Source organism: Oryctolagus cuniculus, chromosome 1, assembly GCF_051225735.1.
Source record: "Oryctolagus cuniculus isolate XC-2025 breed Fujian yellow rabbit chromosome 1, ASM5122573v1, whole genome shotgun sequence".
In the NCBI taxonomy this organism is placed as follows: domain Eukaryota; kingdom Metazoa; phylum Chordata; class Mammalia; order Lagomorpha; family Leporidae; genus Oryctolagus; species Oryctolagus cuniculus.
The window spans coordinates 232,052,357-232,067,762 of NC_142867.1; the positions used below are offsets into that span (position 1 = coordinate 232,052,357).

General features: G+C 51.1%; 1 protein-coding gene across 4 annotated transcripts in view; it reads left to right on the forward strand.

The window, feature by feature from the left end:
* The window catches only part of GLE1 (GLE1 RNA export mediator), a 42,648-nt gene that overhangs the window by 13,434 nt on the left and 13,808 nt on the right, over positions 1–15,406 (forward strand). For 2 of the 4 annotated variants that reach the window (XM_002722968.6, XM_070057625.2), the window contains 7 exons: positions 2,471–2,581; positions 7,933–8,081; positions 8,279–8,339; positions 8,551–8,805; positions 9,488–9,719; positions 12,978–13,090; positions 13,247–13,316. In XM_002722968.6, coding sequence (XP_002723014.3) covers positions 2,471–2,581; positions 7,933–8,081; positions 8,279–8,339; positions 8,551–8,805; positions 9,488–9,719; positions 12,978–13,090; positions 13,247–13,316 — 991 coding nt within the window. Of the gene's footprint in view, positions 1–2,470; positions 2,582–3,028; positions 3,422–7,932; positions 8,082–8,278; positions 8,340–8,550; positions 8,806–9,487; positions 9,720–12,977; positions 13,091–13,246; positions 13,317–14,752; positions 14,938–15,406 lie in introns of those variants that run through there. The other 2 variants (XR_016225682.1, XM_089320751.1) reach the window with 2 other exon arrangements.

Here is a 15,406-nt window from a genome sequence, read left to right on the forward strand (position 1 = left end):
AAATGGTTAGGGGGGAGTGGGATAGCAATTGGGACAACAGGTGGAATGCCTGCATCCCGTATCCAAGTGCCTGAAGTCCTGGCTCCTCCCCTGGTCCAGTTTCCTGCTGGGGCACACTCAGGGGCAGCAGGTGATCCTCAAGTAGCTGAGTCCCTGTCACTCCTGTGTGAAAGACCCGACTGAGCTCCCAGAGCCTGGCTTCCACTTGGCCCAGCCCCAGCTGTCGTGGCATTTGGGGAGAGAACCAGCGGAGGGGAGCTCTCTCTCTCTCTCTGCCATTCAAATAAACACAAATTAAAAGAAAATGAAAGCAGGCAAAAGATATGGTCAGACCATTTTACCTGAGAAATTAATGAGTGCAGATGGCAACTAAGCACATGAAAATATTGCTTTTAAAGATTGATTGACTGGGAGGGCAAGCACTGTGGCGTAGTAGGTTAAGCCGGCATCCCGTATGGGTGCCGGTTCGAATCCTGGCTGCTCCACTTCCAGTCCAACTCCCTGCTGATGGCTGGGGAATGCAGTAGAAGATGGCCCAAGTGCTTGGGCACCTGCACCCTCATCGCTTTGGATTGGGAATGAACCAGTGGGTGGAAGATCTCTTTGTCTCTCCCTCTGTCTGTAACTTTGCCTTTCAGATAAATAAATCATAAAAAAATTAAAAGATTTCTTTACTGGGGTCAGTGTTGTAGTGTAGCAGGGAAAGCTGCCACCTGCGACTCTGGCATCCCATAGGATTGCTGGTTCAAGTCCTGGCTGCTCCACTTCCCATCCAGCTCCCTGTTAATGGCCTGGGGAAGCAGAGGCCCCTGCTGCCCGACATGGGAGACTGGAGAGAAGCCCCTGGCTCTGGCCTGGCCCAGCCCTGGCAGATGCAGCCATCTGGGGGGTGACCAGCGGATGGAAGAACGTGTTTGGGACCCTGCACCCTTGCAGGAGACTCTGAAGTGGCTCTTGGCTTTAGACCTGCCCAACTCCAGCCGTTGAGGCCATCTGGGGAGTGAACCAGTGGATAGACTTCCTTCCTCCCTCTCTCTAACTTTGCCTTTCAAAAAAAAGGAAGCAGCAGCAGAGCAGGCAGTGCTGGAGTGGACGGGTGCTCTAACCTGTGATGCTCATGGTGCAGACGGTGGCTCAGCAGGGTGTGCCACAATCTGGCTTTTCCATTTTATTCTGACAACGTCCACATTCCTTTCACCATTTATTGTTTTGAAATTTCTGTGTTTAAGTAATGTAGTTTGTGTAGCACGAGAGATGGGAAGAAATTATTGCACAATGGATTAAGCCACTGCTTGCTATTGGCCTCACGTGTCAGTGCTGTGGTTCCAGTCCAGACTGCTCTGCGTCCGATCCAGCTCCCTGCTAATGTGCATGGGGAGGCAGCGGAAGACGGGCCACGTGGCTGGGCCCCTGCATCCACGTGGTGGGTCTGAATGGAGTTCCTGGTTCCTGGGTTTGGCCTGGCCCAGACCTGGGTGTTGGAAGCCATTTGAGAAGTGAACCAGCGGATGGAAGACCTCTCTGTCCTCTCTCTCTCTCTCTTCCTCTCTAAATAAATAAATATTGCCAGGAAGTCTGGGAGTACATCTGCAATTAGATCTGGAAGATCTATGTTCTGCTTGTCTCTGCTTGGCCTTATTTCTTTTCTTTTTTTCTCAGTTATTCATTTTTTATTTGTTTAAAAGGCAGAGAGACAGAGAGACACCTTCCATTTACTGGTTCACTCCCCAAATTCCTGCAGCAGCTGAGGCTGAATCAGGCTGAAGCCAGGAACCCATAACTCAGAATGTGGGCAGCAGAGACCCAAGTACTTGACCCATCACCTGCTGCCTCCCAGGATGCACACTTGGCATTCTTTATGACTTGATCCAGTGACCCAGTCACAGGGCTTTGCCTGGGCAGCTCTCATTTCTGCCTAACTTTTGGTTTAACTTTCCAGGTAGGTGGCCTGGTGGCTCCTGGGAGCCCCAGCCTCACATCTCCTTAGACTAGCATCCCCTGAAGAGGAAGCAAGTCCTTCCAGGCGATTCCGTCAGAAACCATAAAGAACCTGGCCTGGCTTGGCTCATGTGCCTCTTTAAATAGATGCTGGGTGCCGGAGAATAGCACTTTACCAGGCTGGCCAACGTCTGAGGCCAGCAGTGGGGATGTTTGCAGACCTGGGCTCATGTTCTGTCCAGAGCACCTCAAGACAAATGGATGCTTACAGGAAAGGCAGCAAATGTGCTGGGTAGAGTGAAACAGGCAAGCAGGCAAGCAGAGCAAACACCACCCAGAGGAATGGGCATCAATTTAGTAAAGCGATTAGAACAAGGTCAATGCCGTGGAAAGCACTGTGCTGATCACCTAGTAATTTTGTTGTTGTTATTGGTGGTGGTTTGTAAGTTGGGATGTGGTTCTTGTCTTGAAGAGATGACACCATGCTTACGATGCTGAAAAGCTGAATTCTTTTCCACCTCCATCTTTGCAGGACAAACCTGAGTCCCAGCATCCAGAATGTATAGCGCTTCAGTCCTCCCGGGGGATCCAAGTCGAAGGATGCATCCGAATGTACGAACAGGTGCACAGAATGAAGGGAGCGGTGAGTGACCCCGGAAGTGGGGCAGACTTGGCCCCGGGAGCCTCATTTCACTGAAAGCCTCAGGGCTTGGGGTGGCACTGAGCCCTAATCTCGTGTCCCAAACTTGCAGCGCTCCTTGCTCCGACGCAGGGGGTAGTATAATGTAGAGGTCAAGTGCAAGCATGCAGAAGTCAGATCTGGTTTCAAATCCTGGTGCTTCCATTTTGCATGGCTTTGGGAAAAATGAGTAGCTTTCCTGGCTTCTATTGACCATTTTCAAATCTTGGAGTTTTCATTTAAAGGTTATACTGTGAAGATGATAAATTAACAGTCTCTTGGAAAAGGTGCTATTTTAATTAACTTGCCTTTTTTAAAAATTAAAAAACAATGCATGATTTTGTAAAAATTTCTTGGAAACCAGGAGTTTATGAAGTAAGTCTGTTATGCTCCCTTCTTTTTTTTTTTTAGGGTTTATTTATTAGGGCCAGCGTTGTAGTGTGGCGAGTTAAGCCGCCACTGTAACACCACTATCACATGACATCCCATTCGGAAGTGCTGGTCAAGTCTCAGTTGTTCAGCTTCTGAACCAGCTCCTTGCTCATGTCCAGGGAAAGCAGCGGGAGTGACAGGGAGGACGGAGGTTGTCTGTCCTCTGGTTTACTCCACAAATGGCCGCACAGCCAGGGACTCCATCCAGGTCTCTCACATGAATGACAGCAATGCAAGTACTTGAGCCTTCCCAGGCTCATTAGCAGGAAGCTGGACTGGAAGTGTAGCAGCTGGCATTGAACTGGCAGTTGATGTGGGATGCCAGTGTTAGAAGCTGTGGGTTAACCCACTGCACTACAAAACTGGCCCCAGGTAAGAGCTTCTTTGTGGTGGTTTCTTGTGGCTTCAGTGGCTGAGCCTGGACTCGTGTCAGTGTTTTCCGTATTCTCTTGTCTGGTAACTAAGATTATCTGTTAGCTGAAACACCTGCCCTGTGCCCATGTAGGCAGGGCTTCATCAAACCATGGTGGTCAGTTCCAGGAGCAAGCATTGAAGAGAAGCCGGCAGAGTTGCATGTCCCTCCTTCCTCCGCTCCCCCTCTTTGAAAAGCAGAGAGACAGAGGAAGAAAGAGATCTCATACCCGCTGACGCACTCCCCAGCTGCTGACAATAGCTAGGGCTGGGCCAGCCTGAATCCAGGGTCCCAGAACTCAATCCAGGTTGGCAGGGATCCAGGTACTTGAGCCATCACCTGCTGCCTCTCCGCGTGCACAGAGCAGGAGCTGGAACTTGAATCCAAGCGCTCTGATACGAGATGTGAGCCCACAAGCACTGTGTGAACAACTGTGCCAGGTACTCATGGATTGCCTTCTCTAACCCAGTCTCAGAAGTCAGATGGCATAACTTTGCCGATTTCTGTTTGTCAAGATAGTCATCAAGGTTGAACAGTGGAGGGGGTAGGACAGGTGTCAGCATTTGCAGATTTAGTTTTGAAATTACTACAACAGAGAAAATAAATCTTTTTTAAAAAGCGAGGTGTGTGCTGGTGTCATGGCTCACTAGGCTAATCCTCCGCCTGCAGCACCAGCACCCCGGGTTCTAGTCCCGGTCGGGGCACCGGATTCTGTCCCGGTTGCTCCTCTTCCAGTCCAGCTCTCTGCTGTGGCCCTGGAAGGCAGTGGAGGATGGCCCAGGTGCTTGGGCCCTGCACCCCATGGGAGACCAGGAGGAAGCACCTGGCTCCTGGCTTCAGATCAGCGCAGTGTGCCGGCCACAGCACACTGGCCACAGCGGCCATTGGAGGGTGAACCAATGGAAAAAGGAAGACCTTTCTCTCTGTCTCTCTCTCTCACTGTCCACTCTGCCTGTCAAAAAAAAAAAAGCGAGGTGTGGGCCCTCTGTGTGTCACAGGGGAGAAGCCGCTGCCTGTGACACCGGCATCCCGCATGGGCTCCGGTTTGAGTTGCAGCTGCTCCACTTCTGATCCAGCTCCTTGCTAATAGAGCTGGGAAAGCAGCAGAGGATGACCCACGTGCTTGGGCCCTGCACCCACCCGGGAGACCTGGGGGAAGCTCCTGGCTCCTGGCTTCGGCCTGGCCCAGTCTCGACTGTTGCTGCCACTTGGGAAGTGAACCAGTGAATGGGAAACCTCTCTGTCCGTCTCTTTGTCACTCTGCCTTTCAAATAAATATAATCTTAAAAAAACAAACGACAAATGACAGCAGAAATGCTTGGCTGCTGCCTGTTTTGGTCTAAGGATGGTGGGTAGACAAGAATTGACTGTTGTTAGCTTATCTTTCCATTTTCAGCCCCATGAGGCCCACTTTGTCAGACCTGGCCTTTCCTAGGCTTCTCAGCTCCCTTGAGGCATGGTCTGCCTCTGTGTATTTGTCTGTGTGTACATGCGTGTGTGTGTGTGTGTGTGTGTGTGTGTGTGTGTCTTTGCTCAGCTTTGCTCTGTCACGCACTGCTCCTGCACCAGCTTCCATCTTCCAGTCTGTGGACACGTTTTCCTGCTGATGCTCTCCCTCCTGCTCTCCCTGGTTGTCTTTTTCCTTCCCAATTCTCATTTTAGCCATCACGGAGGACTGTGCTTGAGTTCAGTTTGCCTTCTTGTGCTTGAAGCTTAAAGTAAATTTAACTAGAATGTCATAATATGTTAACAAAATATTTTTGTAAAGATATATTTATTTATTTGAAAGGCAGAGTTACAGAGTGCAGAGGCAGAGAGAGATAGAGAGAGGTCTTCCATCTACTGGTTCATTCCCCAGATGACCACAATGGCTGGAGCAGCGCCAATCCGAAGCCAGGAGCCAGGAGCTTCTTCCTGGTCTCCCAGGCGGTTGCAGGGGCCCAAGGCCTTGGGCCATCCTCCACTGCTTTCCCAGGCCATGGCAGAGAGCTGGATGGGAAGAGGAGCAGCCGGGACTCGAACCAGCACCCATATAGGATTCTGGCACTGAAGGCGGTGGCTTTACCCGCTATACCATAGCACCGGCCCCAAGATTATTTATTTATTTATTTGAAAGAGTTAGGGAAGTGGGGGTCAGAGGAAGAAAGATCAAGAGATCTCCCATCTACTGGTTTACTCCACCAATGGTCACAAGAGCCCAGGCTGGGCCAGGCTGAAGCCAGGAGCCGGGAGCTTCCCCCAGGTCTCCCACATGGGTGCAGGGACCCAGACACTTGGCCATCTTCTGCTGCTTTCCCAAGCTCGTTTATAGGGAGCAGCCTGGACATGAACTGGTGCTCTTAGGAGATAGCAGCATCACAGGTGGCAGCTGCACCTCTGGTGCCACAGTCCCGCCCCAGCAGGATGCTTTGGCGTGTATCCCTGACGCAGGACAGCGTCTCCTCTTCTTGAAGGGCTGCACGGTGTTCTGCAGCACGACTGTACTGTGATGCATTTCATCATTCCCCAGATACTTTGTTGTGAGTTTATTACTGTTAGCAGGGAGGCAGTGAATATCTTTGTATGCATATCTTTGCATTCATTCAGGATAAATTCCTAAAGTGAAATTAGTATCAAAGGATTTGTATTACTTTAAATTTTGATAGGTAAAATGTCACATTGGACTGGTGCAGTGACACAGCATATTAAAGCCCCAGCCTGCAGCGCCAATGTCCCATATGGGTGCTGGTTCGAGTCCCGGCTACTCCACTTCCAATCCAGGTACCTGCTAATGCTCCTGGGAAAGCAACAGAGGGTGGTCCAAGTCCTTGAGCCCCTGCACCCACGTGGGAGACCCCAAAGAAGCTCCTGGCTTCAGATTGGCCCTGCTCCAGCCATTGCAGCCATTCGGGGAGTGAACCAGAGGATGGAAGATCTCTCTCTATCTCTGTTTCTACCTCTGTAACATAAATCTTAAAAAAAAAAAAAAACAAAAAAAAAAACAAAAAAAAAAACCAAAAAACACAACTCCAAATCTTAAAAAAGAAAACAAAAACTATGCATGGATTTCACAATGTTTTAAAACGTCATATTAGAGGCTGGCACTGTGCGTAGTGGCTGCTGCTTGTGAGCAGGTGTCTCATATCCGAGTGCTCGTTCAAGTCCCTGCTGTTCCCCTGCCTGTTGGCTTCCTGCCTGTGTGCCTGGGAAGGCAGCTCATGATGGCTCAAGTATTTGAACCTCTGCAGCCAACACGGGAGACCTGGATGAAATTCCAGTCTCCTGGCTTCAGCGTGGCCCAGTTCTGTCTGTTACAGCCATGTGGGGAGTGAACCAGTAGATGGAAGGTCTGTCTGTCTGTCTCTCCCTCTCTGATACTTTTATTATTTTTATTTTTAAAAAGATTTATTTATTTATTTGAAAGGCAGAATGACAGAGAGAGAGAGAGGTCTTCCATCTGCTGGTTCACTCTCCAGATGGCTGTAATGGCCATGGTTAGGCCAGACCAAAGACAGCAGCCTGAGCTCTATCCAGGTCTAACACGTGGATGCAGGCAACCAGGCACTTGGTCCATCTTCTGCTGCTTTTCCAGGCACATTAGCAGGGAACTGGGTCAGAAGTGGAGCAACTGAGACTCGAACCAGCTTATATGATTGCCAGCATCATAGGCAGTGGCTTAACCTGCTTTGCCACAGTGCTGGCCCAAAAAAAGTTTTCTAAAAATGTTTTATTGCCCTAAAAACCATAAGAGAGCTCCAATGAAATATCTGATTCCCTTAGGTATTTTTTTCCCTGTGCAGTAAGGAAAGGGATTTTCCTTAGTGGGGGTGCGGGAGAAAGTGTAGATGGAGATAATAATGCGAGGAAAGGAGTAAAACAATTTGCATAGCTAGTTTGTGGCATGAGAATAAGGATATCTAGATTATGTGGAACCCTTGTCAGAGCGCACAGAATGGAACCTTAACAGTGTTTGTATGGGGGCCAGTGCTGTGGTGTAGCTGGTAAAGCCGCTGCCTGCAGCGCCAGCATCCCATTTGGTCACTGGTTCGAGTCCCAGCTGCTCCACTTCCAATCCAGCTCTGATCTATGGCCTGGGAAAGCAGTAGAAGATGGCCCAAGTCCTTGGGCCCCTGTACCCACATGGGAGACCCGGAAGACCTGGCTTCGGATCAGCACAGCTCTGGCCGTTGCAGCCATCTGGGGAGTGAACCAGCGGATGGAAGACCTCTAATAAATAAATCTTAAAAAAAAAAAAAAAGTGTACATATGGCTGTTTTTCTGTGTTGCCACGTACCCTGTCCACTCCCAGCTCATACTCGAGTGACATTAACTGTGTGGCCAGAGTGGGAGAGCTTTCCAGAGCAGCTCTGCAGAGGGAGGGCTGTCGGCGCTCTGGGAAGTGAGCGGATGCTTCTGTGCCCTAAGGACCCGCGGCAGGGTGGGGAAGGTGCGGCAGAACGCTTGGAGCACGGTGGGTGCCGTTCCCTTGCAGGAGGGCCTGCGGCAGTGGCAGGAGGAGCAAGAGAGGAGGGTGCGCGCCCTCTCGGAGATGGCCTGTGAGCAGCTGAAGCGCTTTGACGAGCGGAAGGAGCTGAAGCAGCACAAGGAGTTCCAGGACTTACGGGAAGTGATCGAGAAGAGGTGAGTCTGCCTGAGTGGGAGCAGCTGGAGCTGCTCTCCTTCTGTGTCCTTAATACCGAGATAAAGTGGGGAAGCCTCCAGCCTGCCAGGATGAGCGCCCTTGGAGAGAGGACGATGTGACCCGGGCAGGAGGCCTCGGGGGACGCCAAGCAGCGCCTAGAAGCGTCCCTGACCCCTCTCTGCTGCTTTCCACTCAGCGCCAGAGAAGCCCTGGGGCACCAGGAGAAGCTAAAAGCTGAGCATCGGCACAGAGCCAAGGTGCGAGCCAGGGGAGTGCGCATGGTGTCTCGGTGAAGGGTCGGGCTCTGGCGGGTGGTCAGCAGGGAGGGCCTGGCCCGTGTCGTGCCTGTGGGAGGGACCATGGGCAATCCTTGTCCTGTCTGAGCCCGCCGTCGCAGGCGTTGAGAGAGGGAGAAAGAGCAAGGCCAGGAGCCCGTCAGAGAGAGTGACCCCGTGTCCCTGCCTGTAGATCCTGAACCTGAAGCTGCGGGAGGCAGAGCAGCAGCGGCTGAGGCAGGTGGAGCAGGAGCGGCTGTGGAGGGAGGAGGGCCAGGTCCGCCTGCGCAGCCTCTACTCCCTGCAGGAGGAGGTGCTGCAGCTCAGCCAGCAGCTGGACGCCTCGGACCAGCACAGGGACCTGCCCAACGTCGACCTGGCCGCCTTCCGGACCCGAGGCAACCAGCTGTGCAGCCTCGTCTCTGGCATCATTCGGGCCTCCTCGGAGGTAAGGGAGGGTCAGAATGCTTCTGGGTTTCTCCTTTGAAATGCCAAACCTTACAAGCAGTTTGTTTTTTAAGATTATTTATTTGTAAGGCAGAGTTAGAGAGCAAGAAAGAGAAACAGAGAGAGATCTTCATCTGCTGGTTTACTCCTCAGATGGCTGCAATGGCCAGGGCTGGGCCAGGCCAAAGCCAGGAGCCAGGAGGGAAATAACATCTGTAACATAGGTAGTAGACCATGAATTAATGTCCTTGATACGGAGTTCTTAAAGTTTATGGGAAATATTAAATAAGTCACATTCACTTATTGTTTCCATCAAAGGACAGGACATGCAGCTTTGAAAAGCAAAGTTATATATGTAAGTGCCTATTAAATGTGAAAATAAGTCCAAAACAAGCATTAATATATGCAGTGCAAATTAAAGCATTATCACTTTTATCTAGCACATTGTCACAAACTTTATTTATTTTTAAGATTTATTTACTTTATTTAAAAGTCAGAGTTAGAGACAGATTCCCCATATGGCTGCAATGGCCAGCAGCCAGTTCTGGGCCAGGCTGAAGCCAGCTTCATCTGGGCCTCCCATATGGGAGGCTGAGGCCCAAACACTTGGGCTGTCCTCCACTGCTTTTTCCAGGTCATTAGTAGGGAACGAGCACTAAGCTGTGTCTCTGTCCCTGTGGCAGAGCGGCTACCCTACAGCAGAGAACCAGGCTGAGGCTGAGCAAGCCCTGCAGGAAATGCGTGACCTCCTGGTGAACTTGGGGCAGGAGATCACCAGAGCCTGCGAAGACAAGAAGCAGCAGGAGGAAAAGGAGGCCCAGGCCAGACTGCAGGAGTCACAGATGCACCAGGGCCAGGAGGCCCACAAGGAGTCGGCGGCTTCCAGCCAGGGCCCAAGAGACAAACAGCATGGAGGTGGGTCAGTGTGGGTGCAGTCCTGTTACTCAGTGTCAAGTTTGAGATCAGGAAAGGAAATGGGAGTGTGCATATCGTGTTAAGTTTTATATAATGTGTTACATTCAGTTGTGCTTCCCACATCATTATTATTTTTTTTTTGTTAAGATTCATTTTATTTATTTGAAAGGCAGAGTTACAGTGAGAGAGGGAGAGAGAGGGAGAGACAGAGTCTGCTGGTTCACTCCCCAAATGGCTACAACAACTGGGGCTGGGCCAGGCTGAAGCCAGGAGCCTGGAACTCCATCCACATGGGTGCAGGGACCCAAGCACTTGGGCCATCCTCTGCTGGTTTTCCAGGTCCTTTAGCAGGGAGCTGGATCAGAAGTTGAACAGCTGAGACTCAGACTGGTGCTGCCGTGAGATTCAGCATTGCAGGTGGCAGCCTTGCCTGCTGTGCCGCCATGCCAGCCCCATTCCCACACTTCATCTAAGAGCCTGAAACTCTAATTTCTTAAAAAATATTTATTCATGTATTTATTTAAAAGAGACAAAGGGAGAGAGAGAAGTCTTCCATCCACTGGTTCACATTCCAGAGGGCCACAATGACTAGAGCTGGGCCAGTCTGCAGCCAGGAGCCAGGAGCTTATTTCGGGTCTCCCACGTGGGTGTAGGGGCCCAGACACATTAGCAAGGAGCTGGATTAGAAGTAGAGTAGCTGGAACTCGAACTGGCACCCATGTGGAGTGGCAGCCTCACTTACCTGCTACACTGCAACACCAGCCCCTCTAATTTATTTTAAAGGTTGTTTTATTTATCTGAAAGAGAGGGAAAGTGTGCATGGCTTCCATTTGCTAGTTTACTTCCCAAATGGGCACAACAGCCTGAGCTGGGTCAGGCTGAAGCCAGTAGCCCAGAGCTCTCTGTATCTCCCTCATGGATGGCAGGAATCCATGTACTTGGTCCGCCTTCCACTGCTTCCCCAGGCCTGTTAGTAGGAGGCTGGGTTGCAAGTAGGGCAGCTGGGAGTTGAACCACTGCTCATGTGGGCTCCTGGTGTTGCAGGTGGCAGCTTAGCTCACTACACAGTAGCAGCCCCAAAAGTCTAAATATTTTTAGTAGACCTGTTATTCCAAGTGTCGGTGCTGCTTAGTATTTTTAGTAAGTACGTATAGATGTGTTCATGTAATGCGTGTGAGAATGAGTGTCTGACGTGAGAATGAGTGTCTGACGTGAGAATGAGTGTCTGACGTGAGAATGAGTGTCTGACAATGGTGGCTCTGAAGCCAGGCTGGTGGAGTCTCATTTTGCTGTGCATGAGCAGCATGACCTTGGCACACGTTCAACCTTTATGTGCCTGTTTCTGTTTCAGTAACCAATAGAGGCAGCAGTAGTCGTATCTACTTCACGGTGTTATTGTGACCGTTGAAATAGCCAGTGGGGCCGGCATTGGCACAGCAGGTTAGGCCGCCACTTGGCGATGCCAGCATCCCATATCAGAGCGCTCATTCAAGTCCCCACTACTGTGTTTCCAGTCCACCTTTCTGTTATTGCGTCCTGGAAGGAAACAGATGATGACCCCAGTACTTGGGTTCTTGCCGTCTTCATGGGAGACCCAGATGGAGTTCTGAGTCCTGACTTCCGACTGCTAGTCCGGGCTGTTGTGGGCATTTGGGGAATGAACCAGCAGATGGAAGCTATCTCTCTCTCTCTCTCTCTCTGTCTCTCTGTCTCTCTGTCTCTCTGTCACTCTCTTTCAATTAAACCAGCAAACAATCTTCTTTTAAAAGACATGGGCCCTCTTAGGAAGGAGCGGCTTGGGTGTGGGCTGGTGTCTGGAACCGTGCCTTGCAGGCCTGCCACAGGGCCAGAGCAGGTGCTGGAGAGACATGCAGGCGGCGGCGATGGCCTGCTTCTGAGTACAGTCTAGACAGCGTAGAGAAGACAGCAGGAAGTGAGAAGGTTAATGCAGGAGCATCATCAGGATGGAAGGTAGAGCCATAGTCTTTGCCAGTCTGTGCCTGCCTTGATCAGCCAGTTGTGCCTATCTTACTACAGGGCCGTGCTGTGCTTGCAAAGGAAAACCACCAAATCCCACTGAATTTCTAGTGTCTGAATCTTTTTTTTTTTTTTTTTTTTTTTTTTGTCAGGCAGAGTAGACAGAGAGACTTCCTTTCCATTGGTTCACCCCACAATGGCCGCTGCGGCTAGCGCACCACGCTGATCCGAAGCCAAGAGCCAGGTGCTTCTCCTGGTCTCCCAGGACTAGAACCCGGTGTGCCGGCGCCACAGGCGGAGGATTAGCCTAGTGAGCTGTGGCGCCGGCCTCATCTGAATCTTTTAAAAAGATAGGGAGCAATTTGAATATAGAAACTGACTTAGCAGGAAGAAACAAAAAATTTGGTTGCTACTGTTGATTTACGTGACTAAGAGGCAGCTTCAATCACCATGCTTTTCTCCCTTTCTGGTAGCATCAGAACCTTCAGGACTACAAGATATTTCTGGAGTTAAAAGAATGTGTCTTCCTCATCTTGATATTTTTTAATCACCATGGATTTTTGATGAGTGTGTTCCATGCAATGTCTTCTCATATTGTCTATATCTTTGTTTTTAAAATGACCTTCAAAGTAAACTAGCCCAAAGTCAAAAATAAAGGTGTGGAAGTGGTGGCGCAGTGGGTCAGGACACGGGCAGCCTCGCTTCCTGAGAGGTGGCAGAGGACGACTTGGAGGCTTGGGCTTTCTGCTGCCACAGGGCGACCTGTGGAGTTCCAGGCTCTTGACTTTGGCTTGGTCTGACCCTCACTGTTGCAGGCATTGGGAGTAGGAACTAGCAAATGGAGAATCTCTCTCTCTCTCATTGTCACTCTGACTCTCAAATAGATGAAAATAAATAAGTATTTTTTAAAAGTGTCTAGCTCACATTAGCTATTATGCTAGATATTATTAATAATACTTTGTTTTATTAATTTATTTGAAAGACAGAGATTTTCCATCTGTTGGTTCACTTCCCAAATCCCACAATAGCCAGCCAGCCAGCCAAAACTGAGAGCCTAGACCACCATCTGTTCTCTCCTGTGGGTGGCAGGGACCGAGTATTTCAGCCGTCATCTGCTGTTTCCCACGGTGCACATCAGTAGGAGGCTGTGTTGGGAGTGGCGGCAGGCCCCAGTCCCCAGGCTCTCCTGTGTGATGCCTGTGGCCACCTGCTGTCCCACACCTGCCCACACTGCTCCTCAGTAACACTAGCTGCTATTGAAACCGTTTTCCCGTCGTGCAGCCCTCCAGGTGAAGGTGCAAGACAGTACAATACAGTGGTACCAGCAGCTGCAGGAGGTGTCCTCTCAGTGCGTGAGGGCCTTTGAGGGCCTGACCAGCAGCAAGGACATCCAGGTAGGGCAGGGGTGGGTGGCGAGAATTCTCTGGGCCTCCGAGTGCTTCCCACAGCCTCATGTCCCTAAGGAATGTAGCTGGTGCAACCCTGTCCCTGCTCCCAAGTGGCAGCTGCTCTGCTGTTCCACACTGCCCTCGACTGCTGTCTTCCCACAGGCCAAGAAGATCAAGATGGACCTCCAGAAGGCTGCCACCATCCCTGTGAGCCAGATCTCCACCATTGCAGGTTGGTCTGGGGCTTGAGAACACGGCCTCTGCTTCCTTGGATTTTTTTTTTTTTTTTTATGATTTATTTATTTGAAAGGCAAGAGTTACAGAGAGAGGAGATCTTACATCCACTGATTCACTCCCAAAATGGTCACAACAGCCAGGGCTGGGGCAGACTGATGACAGGAGCCAGGAGCTTCTTCCAGGTCTCCACACGGGTGCAGGGGCCCAAGTAGTTGGAGCAGCCAGGGGCCGCCGGTGTGGCGTAGCGAGTAAAGCTGCCGCCTGCAGTGCTGACATCACATAGCGGCGCCAGTTTGAGTCCTGGCTGCTCCACTTCTGATCCAGCTCTCTGCTATGGCCTGGAAAAACAGTGGAAGATAGCCCAAGTCCTTGAATTCCTGTACCCAAATGGGAAACCCAGAAGAAGCTCCAGGCTCCTGGCTTCAGATCAACTGGAAAGTGAACCAGTGGATGAAAGACCTCTCTCTCGGGCCGGCGCCATGGCTCACTTGGTTAATCCTCTGCCTGTGGCGCCGGCATCCCATATGGGTGCCGGGTTCTAGTCCCAGTTGCTCTTCTTCCAGTCCAGTTCTCTGCTGTGGCCCAGTAAGGCAGTGAAGGATGGCCCAAGTGCTTAGGTCCCTGCACCCACATGGGAGACCAGAAGGAAGCACCTGGCTCCTGGCTTCAGATGGGCGTAGCTCTGGCCGTAGCAGCCATTTGGGGAGTGAACCAATGGAAGGAAGACCTTTCTCTCTAACTCTGTCAAATAAATTAAAAAAGAAAAAGAAAAAAGACTTCTCTCTCTCTCTCTCTTTTAAAGATTTATTTGTTTATTTATTTGAAAGAGTTACACAGAAAGAGAAGGAGAGGCAAAGAGAGAGGTCTTCCTTCCGCTGGTTCACTCCCCAGATGGCTGTAACTGCTGGAGCTGGGTTGATCAGGAGCCAGGAGCTTCCTCTGGGTCTCCCATGCGGGTGCAGGGGCCCAAGCGCTTGGGCCATCTTCCACTGCTTTTCCAGGCCATTTGCAGAGAGCTCAATTGGAATAGGAGAAACGAGACCAGAACTGGCACCCATATAGGATGCCAGTGCCACAGGCAGTTAGCCTACCCCAGCACAGCACTGGCCCCAGATATTTTTAAAGTGTGTTCAAATACATGGTGCCAGATGGATCAGACATATGTGAAGTACGTGCGCCGTGGTTTTCTCTTTTTTCCTTTTCAACACATAGAAGGTATACTTAGAATGTAATCTCGGTACATTCCTTGACTCATTTTTAACAAGGTGTCTATTAATAGTAAACTACTGAGGATGGCTTTTAACTGTGAAGTTGAGAAGTGTTTGCTGAAGACATGTCACAGGAGCCCTGGAATGTGGCTGCCACCCCACCGCTTCCAAACCCAGGCTCGCCTTGTCAATCACCTGTGGGACGCGTTTCCTTCCTCTGCAGAGTCTGAGCCCTGGAGAGCAAGCAGCAGTCAGGGAGCAGAGCCAGGGGCTCATTGCTACAGAGCTCTGCAAGAGGGGGCTTCCAAATACAGAAGCGGGGGCTGCATCCGGAGGGCTGCTCTCCGATTAGCTTGTTGTCACCTAAAAATGCGTGAGGAAGTTGAGAGACCACATGACAAAACTCAGGTAGCACTTGGCTGTCGGATTTGCTGGGACAGGGCAAGGGGTGAATGAATGAGCAGCGTTCCTGCTTCATGGCATTTGAAGGGCTGCCTCCTGAACAGCTCGGCAGAGGGAGCGAGGTGGTGAGGACCGCGCGGCACACCCACTCTGCCCTGCTGCTGCTTGTCCCCGTGCTCGCGCCTTGGTGGACTGCACAAAGCCTCACCTCCTCCTGCACCAGGTGGCGCACCTCCTGTGCTTGCCTGTTCATCTCCTGGGTCAGAGGCCGAGGCCGCCTGCTGCCGAGCATGCCCCCTCTGTGCCTGCTCCCTGCCCTCGCGTCTCCTGCAGGACGGCTCCTTTGCTGCCTCTCCGGTCTCTGTGAGGACTCTCCTGGGCTCCTTTGGCTCAGCCTTTCTGTATGCTGGACTCATCCCAGCAAGAGTCGCTCGATCCTCTCTCTCCTGAGTGTTTGTGGTCTTCCCCACAGTTC